The sequence below is a fragment of the Syngnathus floridae genome, chromosome 10 (genome assembly GCF_059516105.1).
Source record: "Syngnathus floridae isolate MCC-2025c chromosome 10, RoL_Sflo_1.0, whole genome shotgun sequence".
NCBI lineage: Eukaryota > Metazoa > Chordata > Actinopteri > Syngnathiformes > Syngnathidae > Syngnathus > Syngnathus floridae.
The window spans coordinates 1,882,313-1,908,638 of NC_142422.1; the positions used below are offsets into that span (position 1 = coordinate 1,882,313).

At 45.5% G+C, this 26,326-nt stretch overlaps 1 protein-coding gene across 3 annotated transcripts in view; it reads left to right on the forward strand.

Annotated features, from left to right (window-relative positions):
- LOC148391678 (neural-cadherin) overlaps positions 1–26,326 on the forward strand; it is a 51,273-nt gene that overhangs the window by 6,999 nt on the left and 17,948 nt on the right. The window contains exons 1-7 of one of the 3 annotated variants that reach the window (XM_088386849.1): positions 3,449–4,631; positions 21,699–21,887; positions 23,044–23,269; positions 23,949–24,153; positions 24,905–25,016; positions 25,084–25,333; positions 25,470–25,612. In XM_088386849.1, coding sequence (XP_088242975.1) covers positions 3,713–4,631; positions 21,699–21,887; positions 23,044–23,269; positions 23,949–24,153; positions 24,905–25,016; positions 25,084–25,333; positions 25,470–25,612 — 2,044 coding nt within the window. In that variant the 5' untranslated portion in view covers positions 3,449–3,712. Of the gene's footprint in view, positions 1–3,448; positions 4,632–20,376; positions 20,511–21,698; positions 21,888–23,043; positions 23,270–23,948; positions 24,154–24,904; positions 25,017–25,083; positions 25,334–25,469; positions 25,613–26,326 lie in introns of those variants that run through there. The other 2 variants (XM_088386851.1, XM_088386850.1) reach the window with 2 other exon arrangements.

The following is a 26,326-nucleotide window of genomic DNA, read 5'->3' on the forward strand; positions in this document are numbered from 1 at the left end:
TTTCATCATCATCATCAAAGTGGCGCCGTACGCGGCGCAGTGGCGGACGTATTATAGCGCTTTAGCACGCGCGGCGGAGTCGACGGTGATGGCGGATCAGGCGACGGAATTCCACGCTCACAGATGACTCCTTTTATTCTTTCCACGAGGAAATGAAGCTTCCAGGATATGTTTGGAATCATTCACTAATTCCCTTCTCCTGAATTGCTATGTATGAAATTTTATATGATTTGAATATCAAAAGTCTACACACACTTGTTTACATGCCAGGTTTTTGTGATACAAAACTTTTTTTTAGCTAGTGACCTGTAACCTGTACACATTTTGAGGAGGCAAAGTAAAAATAACTGAGATAATGTGGTTGCAAAAGTGTGCACACCCTCAAATAACTGGTGTTGCAGCCATTCTAAATGGCAAATTCACTATACAGGGCATAATATCGTGAATATAAACACATTCCCAGTCTCGCAATCCTCTTCTGTATCTACCGGGGCTTCCTGCCACTTCCTTTTTGGCCTCCAGCTTTACTTGCGCCTTCCTGCTTTGACAAAGTGCTTTTTACCCGCAGCGTCTGCTTCATCCTGATCATCTTTTTCCCTACACACGTCTCCCGGGCCTCGCCAAAGCGTCGCTCGCCCATCCTTTAAATATCACGCCGACTTGACTCTCATTCAGAGGGAGAATCCGCTTCATGTCAGAAATACTTTTGTCCAAATCCAAAACTCCCTTCTATTTTTCCACTTTTGTTGTGTCCCAATACTTTTGTTCATAGTTTCCCAGGGGAACATGTTTATTAGGATACGTCATGCAAAAGTATATTTATCACAATTTTATAGACAAATGATACTATTTATAGTCATTGAGGAGAATTGGGGGGGTGAAATATTTTTTTCTTCCTAGGGGGCCATAACAGAAAATAATTGAGGAGCACCGGATACACACAAACACACACCTTATTTTTTTTCTGCCTCACTCGCCCGCGAAGCAATCTTGTTATTTATTGCAGCTAATTTATCGACTCACATTAGCGGCTTTAGCACGCGTGATGCAAACGCACCACATGCAATATTGCATATTATCCCTTTTAGTGTGCACGTGTAATCCCTTTACGACGTGTAATTAATGTCGTTGTTGCTCCCGCAGCTGCAGATTGAGGACATCAAAATATATTTTTACTTCGCATTAAAAATGGTAATGATGTTTTTTTTTTTTTTTTTTTTTTTGTCCACACAGGCACATGAGGTGCTTTTATAGCGCAAACAAGCCTCGGAAACTAGCACACATTGTAAAAGCCTAATCGCGGAGACGACATCATAATGTTTTTTTTATGTAAATGAAAGCTTTTAAAGGTGTTAAAACCTGCATTTGTGTTTCTTCAATTACAAAGTAGATATTTTGCAAATATTTTTACACAGTCTTTTTGAAAAAAGGGCCTCACCATATTTGGAAGATTTATTCATTCTGGGCAAATATTACATCCGCTAGTGTTAGCAGGCGCGACGCTAAAATTAGCTAGCTAGCTGAACATTCCCAAATTTGACGAAATGGAAGGACAAATGACAAAACTTGAAACCAGTTTGACTTAGCAGCATGACATTTGGTGGACTTATAAATCGATGCCATGCCAGAAAAAAAAAAAATATAGCTGTTTGTTCACTTTCATCTTTGCCTTGAGTCCATCCAAACATCCCTTCATGTCGTTTGCTGTGGAAACATCACATAGCATCCCATCATGTTTCTGGCAGCGCTAGATTGACAGCTCTTTAAAAACACCGTTATTAGAGACAGAGTGGAAAGAAATAGCTTCAAACACCCACTCCATGTGCACGTCATCATGTGTGTGTGTCTGGCGCGCCTTCAACTCTGACGAGCCCCACAGCCATCCCATATTTTTACCCGGCAACATTTTTTTGATTCGTTTGTCAGGCTCAATTATAATTAAAGTTAGCGGCCGTTAAAAGTGTGTGTGCGCGTTAGATAATCACACACTTTGCCTGTCAGTCACCTGTGATTGGGGAAATGGCGTACAATTTCGAGTGTCATTTGACGGCTGGTCTCCATCTGCTGCGAAAACACACACACACGTGTGTGTGTCAGTCAGGTTGATGGTTGTCAGATTGCCGTGTGACATTTTGCAAACAGATGCATACTGATGCAAGCCATCTGTCTCGAGTATGGATGAGGTTGGTCATGTGACCTCACCGTGGGGTCACGTGACGTCACTTTGTGGTCTCCTTTGACCTCCTAAATGATTCGTGATTGTTTTTACTCGCGCTTAAATGGAAAGAAGTTCATATGAAAAAGAAAGAGCAAACAAAGTGATTTTATTCATCCTTCACATCGTTTTGCCATCTCGCCACTCGCTCTGAAAGCGTCGCTTAGCTTTCATCAGGCCGCCGCCGCCGCCGCCGCCAACATGTGGAGATAATTCTGACGTCTCCTAGGGGGGGCTTCCTCTTCTCGACGCAGCTTTGAGCTGTCACTCTTTTCAAAGCAAAGAAAACACATTCATGTCTGCAAAAGTGGCCTTTTATTTTTTTTGCCTCTTCAATTCTAAACATCTAAGCTGACGGATAAGCGCTGCAGGGTTGCTTACAAGTGATGTCATCACAAAGCAATTAGTCAAAACACAAGAGCGACCATCTTTGCCTCCTTGGGGATCAATACGTGATCTATGGTGAGCACAATGGAGCCAGCCAATCAGCATCTAGATTGATCACAAGTGTCAGGGCGGGTATTGATGACACTTTGTTGTGTTCTCGCTTAATGACCTGGCAAGTTTATTTACCAAGACTAAAAAAAAAAAACCCAGGATGAATAAATAATACAGACAGGCCATTTTATTAGGTACAATGTCAATCAAAGGTTTCGAGTCTATCAGTGGCAGTGACCTACATTCACAGCCTAAATTCTAATATCATTCCATGAAATTGTTTTAATCAATTCCCAACAGTGTATTCACTTGTGTACACGAATGTTAAGATTTTTTTCCCCCCCAGTCAGACAACAGCATCAATATGCTGCCCTGTCAATCAAATCCGACAAGTATTTTAAACTAGATTAGCAATTTAAAATGTTTTTTGAACCAATCAGCTTTCAAATTAGCCTTGATGACATCATCGTGTGTCCATCCTCTGATTGGTTGGTCAGAGCAAAAACAAAGAAAGACAACTTTGATGAGCAAAACGAGCCATCTGTAAAGTGCATTTATTAAACCACATATTTTGTTATTAGGATGTAAAAAATATATATTTAACACACTATTTGCCCACCACGAAGCAACACTGCTGGTACCAAATCTGACTTTCTCTCTCCCGAATTTCGCTTTTCCTGGCTGTCAATCAAATCTCCATCCTGCTCTCCAATTGGCTCATTTCCGCGTGGTGTGGGCGTTTCCTACAGAGCCACATGGAGTCCGTTGGGTTCCCTCTGCCGGTCTCCCTTCTCCCCCCATTCCACTCTCCATCCAGAGATGTTCAAACTCGCCTTTCCTTAGCGAGATACGTCTCACTTTTGTAGATTTGTGTTTCTGAAATTTTATCAACTTAGAGAACCATCATTTTAAACTGTTTTTCCCCCATGACGCAGAGGATGGATTTTAAAATTTTAAATGTAGACTTGGGACTTAAATGAAGGAAGTTTGACTAAGAAGAAGGCTTAAAATTGAGAGTATAGAAGTTAATTTGTTGTTTTATTTCTTTTTAATGGAAATATGGTCCAAAAAGAAGTATCCCCGCGCGTTCTCCTCCTCTTCCTCTTGGTCCACCTGCTTCCCGTCTCAGCTCGTCGGTCTCACAACTCAGGAAGAATCGCGGAGAACTCCCCGGCCGGGACGCCCGTGGACGGGGTGGCTGTGCCGGTAGTAGTCGGTGTCTGCCCCGGTAGTGGGGCCACGCTGAAAGGGAGCTACGCGTCCGACTTCCGTCTCGTTCATCTCCACGGACACCGGCGACACATGGTTTTGGTGTCATCCAAACGCTTGGACCGAGAGTTCATCGCCATGTACGAGCTGACTGTAGAGCGGTGCGCTTGGGGTCCGATGCTGATCCAGGTGGAGGTGACGGACGTCAACGACAACGCGCCCCACTTCACGACCGGTAATGGAACCCTGGAGGTGGACGAGTTCACCCCGCTCGGCACCGAGTTGATCCGGCTCCACGCCAAAGACGGAGACGCGGATGTAAATGGGCGCGTCACTTTTTACGCACAACCCGAGTCCAACTTGCTCCGCGTGGACCCCGAAATTGGACAGGTGACGCTGGTGGGATCCCTCCGCGGACTGAGTCGAGTCACAACCCGGTTTTACGTCAAGGATGGCGGAAAAGAGCCGCTGGTCGGAGGGCCGGTCGTCTTGGAGGTCCTGGTGCGTCGTTCGGAGAGGACCAAACCGGCCAAGCGGAGATCGCGCGCCCTGGCCGAGGAGGTGACGTACGCCGTGACGGTCCCGGATCAAGCCGGCGTTGGAGACGTGGTGTTCACGGTGCCCGACCGGAGATTCGAGCAGCGATGGTTCGAAGTGATCTCCGACGCCGACTCGCCGGTGCAGATCGAGAGGGACTCCGGAAGAGTGTTCCTGGCGCGCAGCCTGCCGGAACCTGCGGAGGTGATGGTCAAGATCCACAAACACAGAGGTACGAGCAACATGAATTTTGGACTGAACGATTTACAGTGTCCCATCATATTAACATTTAGTGAATAGTTTTTCCCCATCTGAACTTATTTTGCATTTAAGTCATGCGCGTGCGTGTGCGCGCGCGCGTACGTGTTCGCAAATGTAATGTTCACTGGACTAACACTATCACTGCTATTGATTCAACAAATAAAATATATATTTTTTGCTATTATACAAGTCAGTGACAGACTTTTTATCTTTTATGGAGTTAAATCAGTCGGCTACTTCTAGTATATTTTTTCACTTTTGTGGTTTGTTGACACGTGTGTGTGCAAGCGTGTGTTTGTTTGTGTGTGTGGGTGCACTTAAACATCACGCACGTGTTGCTGCATTGGCGTTGACAGTCACTTTCATCAAGTGTGTGCTTTTATTTGTTCGAGGCACTTTGTTTGTCTTTTTGCCTGTTTGCTTTGCCTTCAACTAATCAGCTGCGACCTTTGACTCGTGTAAACGAAGAAGCGATGAGTCGTTTTGCACTGATTGGTAATTTAGCTTGAAGCAGAGGGTGTGTTTATGCTAACAAATGAAGTGTAACTCTTAATACATCACCGGGATACCATAGCAACCAGCGAGGCAGAAAAAAAAAGTATGTATTGAACAAAATTTTGCTCTTTGAGTCGTAAAAGTACGCAAACTTTGCTTAATTTAAATCTTCTCTGAAGGACTCCTAATAAAGTGACCATAAAATGGAGGCTTCAAACATGTCTTTTTAAGTTTTGGTGGGTCAGATGTGACTACCAAATTTCATATCCTTTTTTTGCGATGATACTTTTTCGACCAATACCAAATGTAAATTTCAAGAGGGCCATAAAAATGTCAATTTGTTCCCCCCTCAACTTGATTGATGTCATTTTCATAAGGTTGATGTGGTCTTCATCCAAACTGCAAAGTTGAGACTGAGCCCTTTTCAAAACAAAGTAGCCGAGTGTCGAGGACGACAACGTCCTGTTTGACAAGATGAAACGACATCCAGATGTTGGTCCCGCCGCCCGCCATAACCTCACATCCCACCAGCAAAGTAAATGTTTAAGCGCGACTCTAAACTGGCCCCATCTGGGCGGCGGCTCAGCATCCAGGTCACGTTTGTTCAATCAGCGCAAGCTAGCCACGTGGCTCTTGTTTATTTGCGCTAATTAGCCGTGTTTGCTCACCTGGACACCCCCCCCCCCCAGGCCCCGCTTCTGCCGCCCAGACCCTCGGGCCCTTCCGACAGGAAGCTTTGTTTTTGTTACGGCGGACGGGCCAGGCCAGGCCAGGCCGTCTTTTGTGTGATTTGTGGGACACGCTGCTGAACGTGGTGTAAACTCCAGCTCTGATTGAGGCGCTCTGCTTTTTGTCACCGGTCAAACCCGGGGGCGGATGTGTCGCCACGTCAGGGTCTGATTGGTCGCCACCGTGTCTGGAATCGACAAGAGACAAGCTAAGCTAACTGAAAGGGGAAACAGAAGGTCATTTGAAAAATGCTAAGCCCATATAAATCAAACAAACAAGTCAACTTGGACAGATATTATTTAATAGTTAGACTGAGATGCTGTGTTGCAGTGTGAAATTTTTTTTGCGGCAAAATCGGGCAACCATTTTTCGCTGCTCCTCAATGCCAACAAGCCTCTGGCGACATATTTTGCGACTGAAAGAGAATCATGATTTTTTTTTTTTTCATCTACTGTTGAGTTTAAAAAAAAACAAAAAAGCTATGAGTTGATCACAGAGACAAACAGTCATTTCTAATCCCTTAAAGTTGTCTTTGCGGCGCGAGAGAAACGATTATCTCAGCCAAATAAAGATCAGTAGCGCAGCGAGACAAAAGGATTGTAATGAGCCCGAATCACGGCCAGGAAAATTCAAACTGCGCACACAAAGCGGATAACTTTGATTATTATTTCACACAACAATATTCTGAACGCTGTAGCGAGAAACTTTTTTTGATCTTTTTATTTTTTTTAATTTATAGATGGATGGATGGAAAAACTTATTTAGAGCAAGGCTTTGATTGCATCAATCCAAAAGTGTTTACGTGGCTGTCGGAATGGCCGACTCTTCCCTCATTAAGCCGTTAAGTAATATTTATAGCTCATTGCGGCTACACAAACGTCCGCTTGTGTCGCCGCTTTTTTGTATGTGTGTGTGTGTGAGCCTCGAGGTGACACACGAGGTTTGTCGCACAGGTTTATTCTATTGTCTTTATTTGTGGATTTTGCCAAAGGCGCGAAGCAACCTGCCACTGCTGTGAGTCCATGTGTGCGTCGATGTGTGTGTTTGTAAGCGCAAACACTATCGGATTGTGTGTCCTGGAGGCAGCTGAGCTTCACAGAGAGTGCATTTGTGTGTCTGTCATTGTCACAAGCATTGATCACACTACTCTCGATATGCATGTTGTCTCGCTGGTGTGTGTGTGTTAATGTTTGTGCGTGTGCAAAAATGCCGCGGGATAAATTATGGTGGCCACATGCTGACGCTCCCTGAAATGACCTTTTAAAGGAGAACAAAGCACACACACAGAAAAAAAATGTGTTTTGTTTAGCGTGAATGCTTGCTAATGCTATGCTAGCTTCCAGATGAGCACCTGTGGTTCAAGCAATTGATATGAATTAGTTCAACTCAAGTGCTCCTGTTGTCTGTAATGCGTTTGATGGCCTCTAGGGGGCGTTATCCAGGCTGAGAGTAGTTGCGCGTGTGGACTCACTGTTCGGTTTTGTTTCGCTTTGGCCTTCGTGGAACATCCTAATGGCTTATTGACAGCCAATCAGCCGCAGCCTGGGGCGAGGCCAACTAGGACAAGGTCGTCCAATCAGCATGGGTACCCGTTCCATGGAGGCGAGAGCCCAAACAGTAACCATGGAAACGCCAATCACATTTCCTGAATCCTTTAGCTGTCAGTAGACCTTCAACAGCAAAAAAAACCAAAAAACAAACCCTGCTGTTCTTATTGATATTTTTGTGTGGGAAATGTTTTTGAATTGAACTGATGCAAAAGAAAAATCCATAAAGACATTTTTTATTTTATTTTATGAGATTAAATAACATTTCAAATGGGAAAGTTTGAAGGAACCGATTTTGGACAAAAGTGGTGTCTTGTTGTTGAGGAACCATTACAGTGGGTGCTTCATTTGGACAAAAGTAGTGCTTTGTCGCCCCCTGTCTTAGTGCCCAGAAGGGCCCGCCGCTGATTTATTATCATTATTCTTGTTGAAAGTTTGAAATCCAGACTTGAACAAAGTCATTTTGAAAGGCAGCGTGGCGAATGCTTTCAGGAAGCTTGGCGTCCCCTCAGCCTGTCCGTCAATCTCCAGCGTGACACCTCTCCCTGCGGGCTCCGCCTCTCGGGGAGTTCCTCTGCAGGCTAAGCGGACGACCTGGGGACAAACTTTTTTTCCTCTTTTTGCCCTGCAGCTTATCTGTGTCTCCCCAGGGGGGAGGGGGCGGGGGAGTCGGTCCCCCAAGGCAACCAAGCAATCAGGAAGTCGAGAACTTCTTTTAATATAAGCACTCAGCTAAAAATGTCCGTTCCGTTCGAAACGAAAGACTCCGCACTGTCATGGCGTCCTCTGCAGTGTTGCATTCTGGGATGGGGGTGTCATTGCCAGGTTACGAGGTGACTTCAGGTCTGTTTGTAGTCAATTAAAAGCACAAAGTAGAAAGTACAAGTGGGACTGTTGTAATAATTACTTCAATCATGGCTGACTCCCATCATGCACACACACATACACACACACCTACACACACACACACACAGCCAGCTGCCAGCGGTCCCTGGAAACCTGACCCACATGCTTCCTTCACCACATGGACCCATTCTAACACACACAGACACACACTCACAAATTAATTACACAAACACTTGCTTTCATGCCAGCTCATTTTATTTGCCGTGCATTGACTGTCCATCACAATTTTGTCGCTGTGGTGACTCACTTCACACGTTTTCATTTTAAGAATAGAAATAATGACTCATTTTAATGACAGCAATTTTCCAATAGAAATCAACATCCGGTAGAAATAAGCCATTGCAAAATACTCCACCCCCCCTACTGTCACTCACACACAGTAAACACAAACAAAATATGGGCGAGGGAGATTCATTATGACAATGAACCGGTGCACACACACACATGCAAATTTCAGTAAAAATAAAAGTCGAAACTTGTTTCAAGTGTCGCATAGATAGCGCTTCGGCGAGGACAAAACACGCACACACGCGCACGCACACACGTGCACGAAAATGAGCCCCAGGGTGCGAGCGGTGCTCGTCTTGTCAGAGCTGATTTGAAGCCGCAGTTTCGCAAACACAAACCTGCTTCATATTGGATTACCAGCCCCACGATGAAGAGGTGTGCAAAAATAAATCTGTGTCGTTGTGTGTACGGAGGGGGCTCCGTGCCAAGAGGTCCAGCCTCAGCGGTCGTTAACACCTACTTGAGCCTCGTGTGTGTGTGTGTCACCGATGATGCACGTCACGAGCATTGTTGTCATGCATGAATCTCAAAATTGTGATTTTAATTTAATCCCACGTTAATCTGGGACTATTTTGGATTTGTTTAAAAAGCCGATTTATTTCTTTTACGAGTCGACGAAACAAACTTTGGTTACTACCGGCACTTTGCTCAATGAGACGTGAAGTGGCGCCTTTGTGTGTTTTTTCGAGGGGTGTCCCCTTCCAGCTGTGTTGATGACAGACGCCATGTCGGCGGCTCCTCATCTGACACCCAATCACCAAAAAATGTCACTCGTCAAACATTAGATTTTGCACACCAGCAAATTGCACCGCATGACAAATGTTGCCGTGGCGACGCAACTTAATTGAAAATAATGTTATTGCTAAATTGCTTCGGCTCTTTTATCTGTCAGAGGAGGCTTAATTCAGTTTCAAAAACGAAATGCCGTCTTGTGATTGGCTGATGACCAGTCAGAGGTCGACCCGGCTTCTTTCACCAAAAGTCAACCAAGTGACGATAAGCGATATGGAAAACGGGATAGATGGACGGATGGCGCGCAGATGTCCGAGGAGGCCCCGCGTCTGGAATTCGCCGCCAAGGGGTGTGGGGAGGTTAAGGGTTGATGACAGACGGTGGCGGGTGATGGACGGCGGCGGCGCGGTGAGATGACAGCGGCGACGTGGGCACGCTGGGGCAGGTTAGCGAGGAGACGGGAGAGTGCTTGAACCTAAGAGAAGCTCAGGTTTTTTTTTTTCTTCACTCTTTTTGCTTCTTTCCATGTACTGAAAGGCAAAGTTTGCAGCGTTGACTTTTTTCCCAAACGCACCCCGAGAACATGCAAGATCTGCTGAGTTGGCATTTTTAAAAATTCCGTCTAATTAGCAAATATTGTTAATGAGTCCAACAGCTGGAGGCAGCGCTCGTGTTGTCCTCAGACGTCCCTCGGAGCCTTTGACCTTTTCGCGGTCGCCAGCGTCCCGCTTCAAATCGGTTGTGATGTGTCGGCTCGCTCGCCCAGTGTGAACATCCTCTTCCTTCATCTTGAACTTTCTTTTCATCCTCACGTCTCGCTTCGTCCTCGGGTCAAACAGCAGTGGCGCGCATTTACGAGCACGCACACCTGACTCAGCACGATGATATATTTTTTTTTTTGTCGGGGCTCAAAACAAGCTTGATGGAGTAAAGCTGAACATACAGCCTGCAGACTCTTCAGCAGCACTTCCTCCACTTCCTCCCCTTCATCTCCTCATCTTCATCTTGCTTTAAAGGAGATTGAAAAAAAAAATGCTAAATTTTGAAAATAAGCTGACTAGAAAAAAAATGGTGTCGGGTCATGCACCACAAACAGCTCACGTCGGCAATTTAGCTTAACGCTGTTAGCCAAGGCTAACGTGTGCTAGCATTGCAGCTCTGCTTACCTTTTGGTAACTTGACGTGGGGGCGGGATTATGCAAATTAGGTTCATTGGAGCATCACAGTTGTATCTCTTTCTTTTTACTGACTTCTTGCTTAAGTTATTTATTTTGCGAGATTCAAACCCAGAACCGTTGACTGCGAGCCAGGGGTGCTAGCTCCACTTTTACCTCCGCCTCCATCTGCACATGATTGTCACTTGTCGTCTTCATCCGTTGCCCCTGCAAAGCGTCTGCTTCACATTACACCCCTGTTGCTACACACAAACACACACTCACAACCTCAAGGTCAAAGTTCACCATTGAAAGGTTGCTTTGATCAAAAACACGTTCCTCTTCTCCCGCGTTCTGACTTCCTCGAGCGCTATCCTCCGACGTGCAGGCTTGGTTGAGACTTCGGTGCGTGCGTGTGTGTGTTTTTGTGTATGTGTGTGCGATTTTGAGTGTGTGTGTGCCAGCTGGCGTTGTGTTCAGAGCTGGTGGAATGTGTACCGCAGGCTCTGGAGTCTGCGACTGGGACAGATAAGGCAACCGGACACACACACATCGAGAAGATGTTGCCAAAGATGCTTTCAAGTGAACATACACAGGCGGGAAAAAAGTGTTTGCTCAAGTAGTTCAAGTAACCGTTGAAGGAAATAAAGTGAGTAAATTGAGTAAAAAGTGAGATAAATCTATGCGAATGAATTTTAGCCTGACTTTTAAATGGTGACAAACTAGAACAATGTGAGCATTTATGGAATATTATGCTAAAATGAAAAGTCACATTTCTTTGAAATATGACAAAAAAAAAGATGGAAAATGTCCATAGGGGAGCTCACATTTTAATTGAATGAGGTTTTTATTGGGGTCATCATGATGTTGAATGTGTGTGCGCGCTGGCGACAGACTCAGCTAACACCCAATTTGTCTCCATAAAGCTCCAAAGATGAGAAGAAGTCGAGCAGACTGTGAGGAAAGAACAAGATGCAGATTTGGCGGCTAATCAGGAGAGCGCGTAGCGTCATGGCGACACGAGGCAGCTAACGACTTCCTGCTCGGCTAATTGGGAAATAAAAGTGCGCCGAGGAGCCCAGCCACTCCTCCTATCGTTTCATTTTCACATCTTCTCCGCTAATTTGCCCTGGTTCCTTTCCCTCCGCTTCCTCCTCGATTGCGGGCTAACAGGATTAGCGCTGCGTTTTAGCGAAGCGGCGGACTTAATTAGCAGTGATAGCAACAGCCTACCTCATTAAAGTCCAGGGCACAAGTCTCGCCACCATTTGTATTTTTTTCTTCACACTCTGACTCACTAATAGTATTAGCTCATATGCTAGCACGTCGAAGATAAAGTAAACCGCCAATCTAGAAAATCTTCAATTTCTCAAGTTAAAGTCAGTCTTTTGCTTCCAGTATTAGCTTCAGTGTGACAGTTAAGCTAACTTTAAGTTCCTTCGTAGCTTCATTTATTCGAGCGTCTCTAACGTTAGCAAGATAAATGTTAGCTTCCAATATTAAGTCCAACAATGGCTTCAAATGATTTCCTGCTTCTAGTTTGTTTAATAATTAATGCTGTATTTTGGGATTACTGGCCGGAAACTCATAACAACTGCTGTTCACTTGAACAACAATAATCCTGCTCACCGGAGCACAGGCGGCATTTTGTTTATTTGTATTACATGCGCACACGCATGCACACACACACACACACACAAAAACACAAAAAGAAAAACACACAGCAGTGTCCTCCATCTGCTTTGGGATGGTGTCAGGTCTCCTAAAAACCTAAAACCGACACCACCGGAATCCGCTCTGTGGCCTGGGGTACCACAGGGCTCTGGCCAGGCCCCCCTACCCTTCTGCTGCAATGCAGGATTAGCGCACACGGGCATCTGGTCGGATTTAACGGCCCGCAGAGAGGTGAAGGGGCTTTAGCTGGCTAGCGCTAAGCTAACACACCAGCCAATAAACAAACGGGATGATTTGTTCCGTAGCCCCAAAACAACACCAAAAACTGTTGACTTTGTTTTGAGGTGCCGTTTGGGTTCAAATATGACAACAAGGGAATTAAGTATACAGAATCCATGTATTCTTAAAAAAACTACATTTTACTCATAAATGTTAGCTCAAATGACATTTTAAAGTCGACCTTTATTTGAAACGTGTACACAACTTGTTTCAAATGCTGCCTTGTTGGGGTCCCCCGTTGCACGGGCCAATTATGCCCCCCGACGCGGGCTAAAGAGCCGCACAAAAGGCTCCATTGAGCGGCCATGACAGGCTGAAGGGGCGCCGGTTCGCCTGATCTGAGCGGCCACTCACGGGCCTTTTGTGTTTCTTTGCACCTTTGATTGACAGCACTTTTGGGAGGGTTCATGCGGGAGGGCACCGACTCGCGTGTTTGTGTGTGTGCGCACGCTCATGCATACAAGTGTGTTCGTATACACCAGCCCCCCCCCCCATTGCAATTAAACCCCTCATTTGAATGATACCGACTGATGATGCGTGCTGCACAATTTTTTTTTTCTCATGAGCATTTGGACTGATTAAAATGACAGTTTATGAAATTAAATTTCAGTTTAAAATGCATCTTAATCTTCATATCGTTTTGTTTTTTTCCCCATGGCTTTCCTGAAATAATGTCATTTTTTTAATCATGATTGAAAAATGATGTCTTAATTCCTCCAAAAATTAAATATATAAAAACTAAGGCTTAATTTCTCATCAAAATAATATATTTTTCGACCCTTCAACATTTCTTCAGCCTTCGACGAGGACGCTCATGCTAATTGGCATTCTCGCTTGTTGTCTTTTGTGTTTCCCACCGTTTATGTTTTCACACAACAGGGCCGCCCTTTAACCTCAGCTGCCAATCACATCTGGGGGGGGCGGGACCTTGGGGGTGGGAAACGACATTGGGGGCACAATGGCGAGGGATGGGAGAGCGCCCTGGGGTCCTGCGGGTGACGGGGCGCAGCAGGCGCCACTTATTGCCAGTGCGTGTGTGTATATGTGTGTGTACGTGTGTGTGAGAGTCATTATTGACATGACAGAGGGCATAAACTCTGTGTTTGTCATGCCCTTCTTGTCCTCAATACGCCTCATTGTCTCTTAAGCATGAACACACACACACACACACACACACACACACACACACACACACACACACACACACACACACACACACGGGAGCAGCTTCATGGCTGGCTGCTTGGCGTCATTGAATTGATGCGTTTCTCATCTTTTTCATGCCCCTCAGACATTCCGTAACATATTCGGACTAATTATGACGAGTCGGATGGATGACGTTTTGAAGCGTTTGCGGTCCCCGCTTGCATTAGGCGCTCCTTCAAGTGCACGAAACGCGCAATATGCGACGGCGTTAATGGAAATGTGGTGGTTCAGCAGATGTATTATGTCAGAAGACATTTGGTCAAGCTCAAAGCTCAGCAGAGTTTGGAGAGTCATCAAAGCTCCCCATGGGTAGTGATGAATATTTTACCGTTTTACAATTTGGAATCTTCTTCCAGTCGAGTTTACATGGAATTTGGTAGTCAATGGAGGAAAAAACTCCATTTGGCTTTGAAGGACAACTAGAAATGGAGAAATGACCCTAAAATGGAGGCTTTGAACTAAAACGGCCGACTTTCTGACCAGTCGTGGCTTTTCATCTTTTATAATAGTTTCTTCTTTTATAATACATCTCAGTTTCTGAGCCGTGATTGGTTATGACCTGAGCGGTAACTGTGATGTCATTTTCAAACGACAATAAGTGACAAAATGGCCGCCGCCTTAGCTAGATAAAAACAAGCTATTTGTTGATTTCTTATCCCACAACTAGAACATTAATCACAACATATATCATTAAAAAATATTCTAAATATAAAATGTTAATTTTCCCCTTTAAGATGAATATAAAGAATCATGAAAATAATGCTCGTAGCATTCAGTCCTATGTTAAATCTCGGTTTGCTGCATTTGTAAGCTCAGGACGCCTTCTCACCGGCGCATAATAAATGTGACATCACTTCCTGCGGCGGGGAAACGTCGAGCCGACACATTCATTCATAATTTACAGCAAAACTATTTTGGAGTTTGTGATTTTTTTGACTGTAAAAGGCGGGTGTTCTACTGGAGAGGCGTTTCCGTGGTAACCACCGGGTTCAACCCATTGTTCCGACACACACACTTGGTCTGTCTGTTTAATTAGGTCCATTAAGAAGTCTGGTGGGCTGGGATCAATCTTCACCCGAATGCTTGCTGACTAATTGAAGTGTTAACGGGGGGGGGGGGGGTTAACGGACAGATCAAAGGCGTTGATAATTAGCTGCGAGAGAGGAGTGAAAATTAACAAGGAGCTTTATTTGATTCGTTCTTTATTTTCACTCGAGGATGAGTGAGTGTTGATAAGCTTTCAAATAAAGACCGTTCTCACCTGAGGTGTGAACAACATTGAGAAGAGGAGGACGAAGAGAATGAGAGAGGGATGACAAAAGAGAGGGAAGGTTAGGAAGTCAAGACAAAGAAGCGAGTTGATGAAGCTGAAGTTGAAGACCAGGAAGTGAAGATGAAGTCGAGTCAAGGAAGATGAAGAGGGAAGAGGAGAAAAAGAAGAGAAGACAAAGGATGGCGAGATGAAGTCAGTCTGGTGAAAGAATGAACAAGTAACACCAACACCCCAAAAATAATGAAGCGTGTGTGTGTGTGTGTGTGTGTGTGTGTGTGTGTGTGTGTAGCCTGCAGGGTTGCTGCAACTCTTAGCCCTGATGTCCATCCGGCCTCGATTACAGCAGGGCCCGCCAGGCTTGCATCACACACACACACACACACACGCACACACTCATGTGTGTTTTCCAGTGCACGGGAGGCTTTATAACATTTTATCTTGCACTCCTCCTCTTGCATCCTCTCTTTCTTCAAATCCTTCTCCTCTTCTTCTCCTCACTTGCATCTTTCCTCGATTCCTTTCTTTTCAGCCGTCCCTCCTCTCACCGGCTCCTTCCGGTTCTTCTCATCCATCTTCTGGTGCACCTCCTTTTTTGTTTCATCTTGGCAAAAAGGAGTCAAACACATTAAATATGGGAGAATGCACGCTGTTATATTCCCCCCCCCTTTTTTTTTGTCGCTGCTCTGCGTCTCCCCGAGCGACTGAGTGAGATTGCGCTCTTTCATAATGGAGGAGCATACTCAAGCGTCTGGGCTCCATGACAAGTTCCTCCTGGTGTCGCCTCCTCCTCGGGGAGCGGGAGCTGCGTCTATGAATATGATCCCGCTCGTCTTCTCGTCGTACCCTCTCGTCGGCTACTGCTACTGCCAGTTCATAAAATAAAATAAAAAGTTGGGTATATCACCAAAGATATGAAGCCAAAGTTGATTGCAGATGCTAACATGCTAACAGGTGGTATGCAGCAAATTCGATTTTGTGTGTGTCTGTGCGTTAGTGTGTGTTTTTGCGTTCCGTCAGTGCAGATGATGAATCAGGCAGGCGTTAGCATTTCCCTGACCGTCTCAGGGACGTGAGTCACCTTCACTTTGCCGTTAAGTCCAACCGGGAGAAGAGAAGTGGATGAAGTGAGACATAATGAGAACACTCAAGTGAAAAGGGGAGAGAAGAAAAAAAAAAAATCCACCAACAAGGAGAACCTGAACTTTGGTGGTCACTTCTGATGTTTTCACTCATGGCAGTTTCTCCTGCTTGGAGCTGACATTTGTTGTACGATTATCTTCTTGTAGTTGAGACGGATAACATCACTGTGTTCATGTCGGATAACAATGAAATGATGCTAATAGCTAGCATGCTAGTCGAATGTTTGGAAAATCTGTAGGTAGACACCTGCTAACTGTTGGCTATGCTAACATGAAATCAGTGCTAAGACAAAAATTGCATGAGATATTTAAAACGACAAATGTTATTTTAACAACACTCTTCTACTTTGTTGCAAAGTCTTTCAATTCTGAAATCATATTTGAAACATCTCACAAACACAAACACGCCATGTGAGGCTCAACAATCTGCTTTGTGGCCAACACTTCACAATCGCCTACAATGGATTTAAGCCATGACAGGACTCAGGAGACCACCCCCACTCTTCAACACACAAACACCAAAACACACACATCACAAACGCACACAGCAGCTTTACAAGATTGGACCAAATTGGCCGAATGCTGCTGTTTGTTGGATGAAAGTGTGCTGCAGTTTGTTCACATAATGGAACAAATCTGAGCCTTTGTGTGTCTGTGTGTGTATGATATTCACAAGTGCATCAAACTTGATCAGAGACTCTGGGTGGATTAATTCCATTCATCACAGTTTGTGTGTTCTTCTATTTATGACAGTGTTTGTGCGTTAGCACGCTCGCTGGATTTCTTTGTGTGATCATTTACACCCCAAGTCTCCCTATAAATAGTTGCATTTCACTGTCATATAACAGAATATAATTATTTGGACCGCTTTTTTAAATAGTTTTAAGTGTTAATTTGGGAAGACTTGATAAATTGCTAATATGCTAACAGCCGGTGTGCTAACGTGTTGCTTCGCCTGTTGACAGTTGATTTGACTAACCGCCATTTTGTTTGAACGAACTAAATGATCATACTTTGACTTTGTCGCGTCGTCAAAGGAACGCGATGACTTGAAATGAGCACACGGAGAAAAATACACAAACATGCTGGAAAACACACACCGACAGACACACACAGATGAAAGAATATGCGCCGTGATGCTATGGTGTCGATGCGTCTTTATCGCTGCAGATGACAGTCGCAGATAATTCCCTTTGAGTCACGGAGAGGAAATCCCTTCACCAAAGTTGAAAGCGCGACGGGCTGACGCGCAAACACACGCAAACACACACACGTTGTTTAAAAATACTGAATCTGAGCTGCTATCTTTCTTTCCATATGCTAGCATGTCAACGTTAGCATGTTAGCATTTAATGCAATTAGCATAAATTGATTTTAGATCTCAACCAATAGGGTTAGGCTTCACCACTTCCAAATGTCAGGTTGCTATGTAGCATGCTAGCATGTTATCAATTGTCGTAGACACTAATGAGAGCATCTCGCAGGAGTACACGCGTGTACAACGGCGTGACGCGTTTGCGGCGGACGCGCTCGCACACTTGTCAACACGGCGCGCTATCAATAATATACGAGGCGCCTCATTAAAGATGTAGGACTTTATTTTTTAATGGCCGACAAAAGTCCTCAGATATTCATAATTCAGACGAGCGCCGCATCGCACCGGATTCGTCTTCCTCCTCGGGCGCCGTGACCACGCTGCACATAAAGCACATATCCCGGATCCTCCTCATCCTTGGCCTCATCCTCCCTGGAGTCGCGATACAAACCCTTAACGCTACTTCCCGTAAGCTAGTTGGTACGCTAGTTCAAATAACAAACCCTCAAACTTTTTGCTAACAATGTTTCAAGAGGTCATTAACAAGAATTTAACGGGCGTGTCGATCACGAAGGGACCCACAAAAATAAATTTGTCTGTCACAAGAAGACCCACCAAAAATTGACACCTTTGGACAAAATTTCACCCAGAGTTCAGTTCAGTATGCCATTAAATGTTCTTCCACGTCTTATCTTCATGTTTACGTCCTAGTTTCATCGACTAGTGTAATCAAACATACTCTACACACACCAACTTGCCTCTTTGGAGACAGTCTCCACCCGTCTGTTCCTCGGAGGTGATTAAAACAAACGCAGTGAATTATCGGTAAATCCCGTTCGACCCGTCCGCTTGGCCCACTTCCCATGATGCCTTCCCCATCCATTTTCTGCGTTTGACATCACATTTTCCCCCGTTTTGATTTGATTCTTCATTCTCCTCTTTGTGATTTTTCTTTGTTTGTTTTGGTTGCTTCACTATTTCCTCTTTTTGGTCTCCTCCGTCTTGATGTTCTTTCCCGTCTGATCCCGCCGCCATTGATCGAGGCGTGTGAAGCCGAAGCGGACTGGAGCCGAGGGCCTCTGAGCTGTTGCATCGGGGGCCCGCAGGGTCCGCGTTGCTCGGCTCCGTGGGAAAGAGGGAATGGCGGGAATAGAACAATAATGCCAATGATGCAAGCACCTCATCATTTTTCCTCAGTGGCCATATTTCGTTTGGAGTCTCGCTATCACTGCAAGACTTCAAATATGGATGCGAGAAAATCCACTTGTGATCCTTTGTTGCTGTTTTCTGGATATTTAGGAGAAAATTCCGGCAACATGCTGTTTTGGGTTATTTTTCCAAATCATCTCTTTCTTTTATGTGTTTGACTTCATTTTCATCATCTTCTCCACGCAAAAACCACAACTTGCACTCCTAAGTGACTTTTCATGTTGCTCCTCGCTTGGCCTGCACGCTTCTCCTGAGAGTTGCCGCCAGGATTCTTATAGACAAGGGGGGGGGGTTAGGGATTCGCACAAACTTAAATGCATATAAAGACACTTAGCACTTAAACACACGTATGTCACATGTGATGAAGTCGGCCATTTTGTTTTGAAGCAGCTCGCTCTTTGGCAAACTTCCGCATTACAATTTGCATAATTGAACTCCATCAGACAAATGAGATTTGCCAAGCTTGTATTATTATTATTTTTTTGCCTATTGTCTCATGCGTCAGAGTTTGACAATCACTTTGAGGATTCGCCATGAAAACTGCATGTGGCTGTAATTATTATTATTTTCATTTCCTGCATTGCTCATCATCATCAGCGCAAATGAGCTTTAATTAAGTGTGTGCCTGCAGGACTTTTCCTTTGTGTGTGCGCGCACTCGCGCACGTGTGTGTGTAAAGTAGGCCAGTCTATAAGGTTGCTAATTAGGATGCAGCAGGCCTCTGTCCGCTGGATCCCACGGACCAGATGGAGAGCCCGGTTCACCAACAGAAGCGTGTTTGTTTGTTCGCCGGTCGAGACGACTTGGCTCACTACCGTTTCTGGAGTTACGTGACCTCGCTCTAACTTCTACGCCAATCCGAAGTCGCACACACACACACGCTAACACACAGACGAGGGAACGAGAGCTTGTCACATGTCAATTTGACATGTCGCCATGGCACCCGGCCCCCCGTGGGGACACCTGTGCCGCTGCGGGTTGCCATGGCGATGCATCCCAACCTGTCAATCACAAACACACACAATCTTTTGCACACAACTTTCCAAATTAAAAGCCCAGCGTGCTCGCTTCAAGCTGTTTATTTGTCACCCCCAAGTCGCAAACGATGAACCCTGATACAGTGCACGGCAAAAATAAACGAATGCTCGGCCACCTTAATGAATATGAGTTGGCGTTCTCGTACGTCTTTGATTTCTTTCTTTTGCCGTCATTCCATCACTCCACCTCCCACCTGCTCCTTCCTCCCCCAGAGGCATCTTGTTTTCCTTCCCTTTGCTAATTGACGCTCCTCCGGCATCCAGGAGCTTCGACTCCTTCTTTCTCTATTGCACCAGCGCCTTCATGGCGAATAACATCAAGTAGCAGTCGCTTCGCGTCTGCTTCCTCCCGCGTGGTTGAAAAGCTGCCGGTGTGACACAAACACGAGTACACAAACGTGTACACGCTGACGTTAAAAGACTTTGGAACATCTTTCACTTCCTGCGCTTATTTGGTTTAAGTTGATGTGAAGGTTTGTCAGGATGAACTTCAACAATGTTCACACTCCAAGCGGGACGTTTTTTTTTTGCGCCTTACTAATTTAGAAGCAACACAATATCACAGAGCAGCGGTTTATAAGAAGGTCGACTCAAATTCAAATCTGGCCCTGAGATTCAGTGGGCCACAGGAAATGACCCCGCGGGCATCTCCAAACTCGTATTCATGAGGCGTCACCTCGCCGCATAAAAAATACAGCTAATTGACGAAAGAGCGGCCCGACAATTCTTACGACAGCACTCCTTTCGTGTCAGACAATCGTCAAGTTAACGCGCAAACGTGTGCGGTCAGCGCGCTTTTTTTAACATGTCGTCTTCCGGTACGCTCCAGCAAGCTGCCTCCACGTGCGTTACTTTGACTTAGTTGGGGTGAAACTCCTCTTCTTTTATTCTATCCATCCTTCTACCTGCTTCTTCCTCACTTGCGAGCCGTCAGCGCCGGTTGACGTTGATTGTGCTAACGGGCCGAGTTCCATTACTCCGCTGGAGGGGCGTAGCGTACGTAAATAATATTAAATAGACGCCATTATTAACCAGCTAGGAGTGATGAGCGGAAAATATTCAACGGTCGATAATTTAGACAAGGACACCGAGTTGTTCTGTAGATTTTTTTTTAGAAGCATTTTTAGCATAAGCTAGGTAGCTAAATTTGCAACGTAAATTTAGCTAGCTCGCTAGCTTATGCTAAAAATGCTTCTAAAAACAATCTACAGAACAACTCGGTGTCCTTGTCTAAATTATTTACTTTGCAAATTTAGCAAGCTAGCTAGCTTATGCTAAAAATGCTTCTAAAAAAAAATCTACAGAACAACTCGATGTCGGTATTACAACACAATTGCTCATATATTATAAAATTTTCCAAAGGTATATCATTTGAGATTAAATAAAATCAGTCAATAAATTTAGCTGTAGCAAATTAGTTGTTTTATTTTATATTTATTTGTTTTTTTTTTAAGTTGGACCAAAGCAGAATTTATTTTAATGCTCCTCTGACACAGTTAGTTGGCAGAAGTTGACACAGAGTTGTTGTTTTCCAGTCTTCTTGACAAATCCCTCCACGGAAAAAAAAAGAAAGTACACGACCCAGAGTTTCAAAACAAAAACCTGTGTCTTTTTTGTCAGCAACGTCATAAAAAAAAAAAAAAAAGAAAAATGTGGCTGTTGTCTTCCCGGGGAACAGGAAGCGGATAAAGGCGCGATATGAGCTGGTTGACTAATGTCAGCTCGTCCCCTCGGGGCCTTGCGGAGACGCTAGCTTTCATGACGCCAACTGAACAACGCGCCGTACTTGCTAGTTTAGCTACAAAGCGGGGAGACGAAACAACCGCTAACGACGGTGACAAAAGGAGAACAACAGCTTGAACACACAAAACAACAGTTGAGTTTGTCGACTTGATGCCACGGTACGGTGGAAATGAGCAAAGCGCGGCGCAGTGTTCGCAAAAACGAAACAACTTCTGTCAGCCTTCTGATTGGCTCCAACGATCTCGCGGTTTGGGGTCACGGTGTCGCTTGTTGTTTTTGACATGTCACCGAGTCTTTGTCCTTCTCCTTCAGGTGACGAATGGTACCTGTGCCGGTTGACTCTGAGCTCGCTCAGTCAGGCCCACCTGCAGTGGACCATGTTCCCGGTCCCCTACCTGGCGGCCGTGGGTCCCGACTCCGCCCCCGGGTCTGCGGTCTACCGCTTGTCGTCACGGCAACGTGACGACGCCCTCGGACAGCCGCAGTTCCTCCTATTGGACGGTGAGCGTTTATACTTCAAATCAATATCGAATATTTATTCCCCGTTAGTCGCGTTGTTGACTTTATTGAGATTTTGCTAAGCCACGCCCCTCGAGGCAAACCGACCTATCACAGCACACGTGCCATTAAATCCTGATGTATATGTAAATTTCTTAGTTTATATATATCCTTACATGCAAATAAGAATGTATATGTATTACCTGTCATGAATTTTCATAAACCTGCTTTAGCTCGGAGCCCCGCAGATTTATCTAAATAAAAAGTGACTTGTTGAATTTCAATTATCATCAAGAAACAGGGGGGGGAAAAAATCGCTGTTAAACGGCTCGGCCCCCCCATTGCTAAACGCTCCCCTGGGGGGCCGAGAACGCTCCCACGTTGGGGAATAATAGGAAGCTCTCCAGAGAGGCGGCGAGGTGGGCGGATGGAAGCCCGTGGCTGTGGATTTTTGTATTTTTATATAATTTTTTCGAGCGTAAGAAGATATTTTAAGAGTTGATTTTTTTTCTTTTACTGCCTCCCTTTGGCGTAATGCGACGACGTGTGTCCTCACAAATAATCCACTAATTTAACTTCTTCTTAGATCTTGCCAATGTAGACTTAAATGAGATTAAGTCACACTTCACACAATTTTATTTTTACACTGGCAGCGTTGTTGGGTGCACCATTTCATGAGAGCTACGAAAATAACGACGGCCACTTTTTCCCGAAATGTTGGAAACAGCTCAAGTGTCCACTGTGCAATTCCGCGCTTGAGAAACTTGGTGATCTATTGTTAATAGAAAACGGTGGCCCTCCACCAGAGTTGATGATGAGCAGCAGAATGGCGGCAGAATGGAATGATTGACAGGTGGGGTGCAGCTGCGACCAGTGGAGGCCCTCTGGTCAACAGCTGAGGATCCCACGTCCTCTTCTTCCTACCCTTCATCTTCATCATCTTCAGCTGACCTCTTTTACCTTGGGCTCTTTCCAAAATAGAGAAAAATCAATGCACAATAATGAATATAAAAACAGTATTTGGGTTTTCTTAATTTAAAAACAGAAGTTCATGGAATAATGTATGTCAAGAAATGTGCAACTTGGCTATTTTTTTTTTATTTTTATTTTTAACACAGTAGACGTTCAATAATGCAAAATGTTTTTCTGCCGTTGTCAGGCGGCATGGACTGCTTCGAGGTGGACCGGCGCTCGGGTGAAGTCAGGACCACGGGGCGCCCCCTGGCCCCCAGCCATGAGTACCATCTGCAGGTTCAGGCCGTGGACGCCGCCGGTCACAAAGGTCCGCCGGCCACCGTGTCGGTCCTCGCCGGCTACCGTCCGCCGCAGTTCACCAACGTCACCTACCAGCTCAACGTGGCCGAGAACATGGCCGTCGGACAGCCGTGAGTGCCAAGCGTTGCCTTTTTTTGTGTGTGTCTTAATTCATTGATGGATGGATGGATGAGGATGGAGGATGGAGTTTGGAGGCAGCATGACAGATGAAGAGGACCCAGATGCAAGAGTGTGTGTGGCCCGAGGCTGAGAGTTTGAAAGTGTGGCAAATTCAAATATTTATTAAAAGCGAGGTCTGGATAAACATGAAGGGATATGTGCTTGTGTGTGTGTCTGTGCGTGTGTGTGTATGTGGGTTCCCTTTGGGCTTCTGGCGCAAAGCACATTGTGTTAATAATATCCGAGTGTCCATGCCACCCTGTGAGTTGTGTGTTTGGGGGGCATGTGTGTGCGCGCGCACCCATTTGGGTCCATTTGATGTGTCGCCCGTGTCACATTCGGCTGGCATTTAAAAAAAACAAAAAAACAATTCGAGTCTCGCTCATTTGTTCATTCGAGAGTTCCATAGTGCCTTGCAAAAGAAAACAAACATTGTTTTCATGAGTTTTACTGGAACCTGTAACTTTGATTTTGAAGGTTTCTGTGATTTACCAGTAGGGGCACGTGAGCTCCCTCTTGTGGTCAACGAAAGAATCACTGTACACATTCAGTTGTATTTCACTTTTAACCACATATTTAATATTGTCCAAGAACAACAATTATTACTCCCAAACTGTTTTGTGCGTGCAGTGTGGGGGCGGTCCAGGCCGTGTCCTTCCAGAAGAAGCCGCTGGCCTACGTGTTGCAATCCAATCCCGGCAATCTGTTCAGCATCAACCAGGAGAGCGGCGCCCTCAGCCTCACTCGCGCCGTGGACTACGAGAGCGGGCACAACGTGCACACGCTGCAAGTCCGAGCCTCCGAGAGCGACACCGGCCTCAGCGGCGTCAGCGAGGTACGAAAAAAACAAGACGTGATGGGCCACTTTATTAGGAACACATCCGGGTACTTAAGTGTTTTTATTTCCAAACTTGTCTCGGGTGATGACTGTCCAGCTTCCAAGCGCAGCTGCTGAATCAGACGTTGTGATGCAACGCACCAATTTGCCGCTCATCGCGCACGCCGCCATTGACCTCGTTTCCATCGGGGTGCTTGATGAAAAGTCAGCACATCAAAGCTGCGTTCGCAAGCTCCGTGATCAGACGCCACTCTTTAATACACACACAAATTGCGAAGAAACTTTGCGAACTGCTCATGGGAAGCCTTGAAGATGCCATAGCGTTAATACACAACACACACACACATTCGCACATGTACACGCTTACCTGGAGGAGTCCATTATCACCTTCCCTGCTGTCCAAATGTTGGTAAGTGCTTTAAAATGGCTTCCAGTGGCCCCTGAAGGCTTCAGCGACTCTATTAGCTTGGCTGGCTAATCCAGCCCAAGAGTGTGTGTGTGTGTGTGTCATATGTACACGCTGCCTCCTCCTCAGTGACATTATTTATAGTGCACCTCACGGTCGCATCTATAGGTTGTGTTGCCTTCAGCCCCAATGGACATTTGAGAAGAAATGTCACGCGGCACGCGATGTTGTGGAGTCGCCAGAAGTTCGAATCCACTGATAAGAAAAATGGTCTTCATTTCCAAATAAAACAGGAAGTGAAACAGAGCTCATTGCGTAATAACGCCAAGATGCCACCTACAGGTCGTGGTGTACATAACAGACGAGAACGACTGCACACCCGAGTTCCTGCACTCCATCTACACCCGGGACAACGTTCCTGAGAACGTCGCACCCGGAACGTCTCTGCTACAAAGTAAGATCGCATCGGGAACATTCCATCTCACATTGCGGGAGGATTAAAAGTCCCGTCTCATCTTCAGTTCTGGCCCGGGACAGCGACTCGGGCGTGAACTCGGAGCTGTCTTACTCGGTCCACGGCGACGACTTCGATATCACGTCGGAGGGCGTGGTCAGCGCCGCCCGCCGGCTGGACTACGAGCGGCCCAATCACATCTATGAGTTCCTGGTGGTCGCCGTGGACGCAGGAACGCCGCCCCGCACGGGCACCGCCTCCATACGGATCCGGGTGGCCAACACGAACGACGAGACGCCCGTCTTCTCGCAGATGGTGTATGACAAACGCAGATTTGCTCTTGTGGAAGAAATGAGTTTAGCCATGACTAGATGAGCTAGGCTACCTGTTAGCATATTAGTAGAAGCTAGTCAAGAAGTAGAAGAACACTTTTATGACTCCATTTGTTTCCAGCTACAAGACATTCTTGAGCGAGGACGCAGGCCCCGACACCCTGGTCGCCATCGTCCACGCCAACGACCCCGACGGCGACGGCGTCTCGTACGCCATCACGGGCGGCAATGAGGACAGCAACTTCCAGTTGGATAACCAAAAAGGTAAGGATTTCGTATAATAGCCCAAATCTCATTTTAATTTGGAGAACATACATTTTTTAAGAGGCACAGAAAAGAAACGACACGATAGCAAAAATGTAAATGCACTTCTAATTAATTCCAATTATTTTCTCACGGCTTTACGCAAATCATAAACATACGGTCGTTTTTTTTTTATGAGAAACACAAAACAGCGTTGACGCTAGTTCTCCCTGGGTAGTCGGTATGTTATTTGTTAGCATGCATTAGCATAACCACATGCAACGGTGACAGAAACATCGACACACACACACAAGTGCGACAGCTGTTGCCATGGCAACCGGTATATCAGGGACAAAGCTAGTGAGTCCCCAAACAGGCGTGCATATATAAAAATGTGAATACACACATAATTATTTATTGATATTCAGGCGCATTGCTCATGTTTATCTTTTTGTGTGTTTTGCACCTTATCGCCCGCTACACACACACACACAGAACACACACACAGCAAAGCTCTAAACACATAAATGGCTATAAGAATGTTTTATTGTTACCCTCATATGGCAGATAGCCTTTTTGCTCGCTGGGATGTTGGGCTTTGTCACTTCAAAGTGTGGAGTAAGTATTTTCATGTAGATGCGCTTGCTCCCCGGCTCCCTGGCAAAGCTGCTTACAGTTTGTTTGCTGTGTTATGCTAATGGCCGCCTGATTGTTTGCACATGAAAACGCGACATT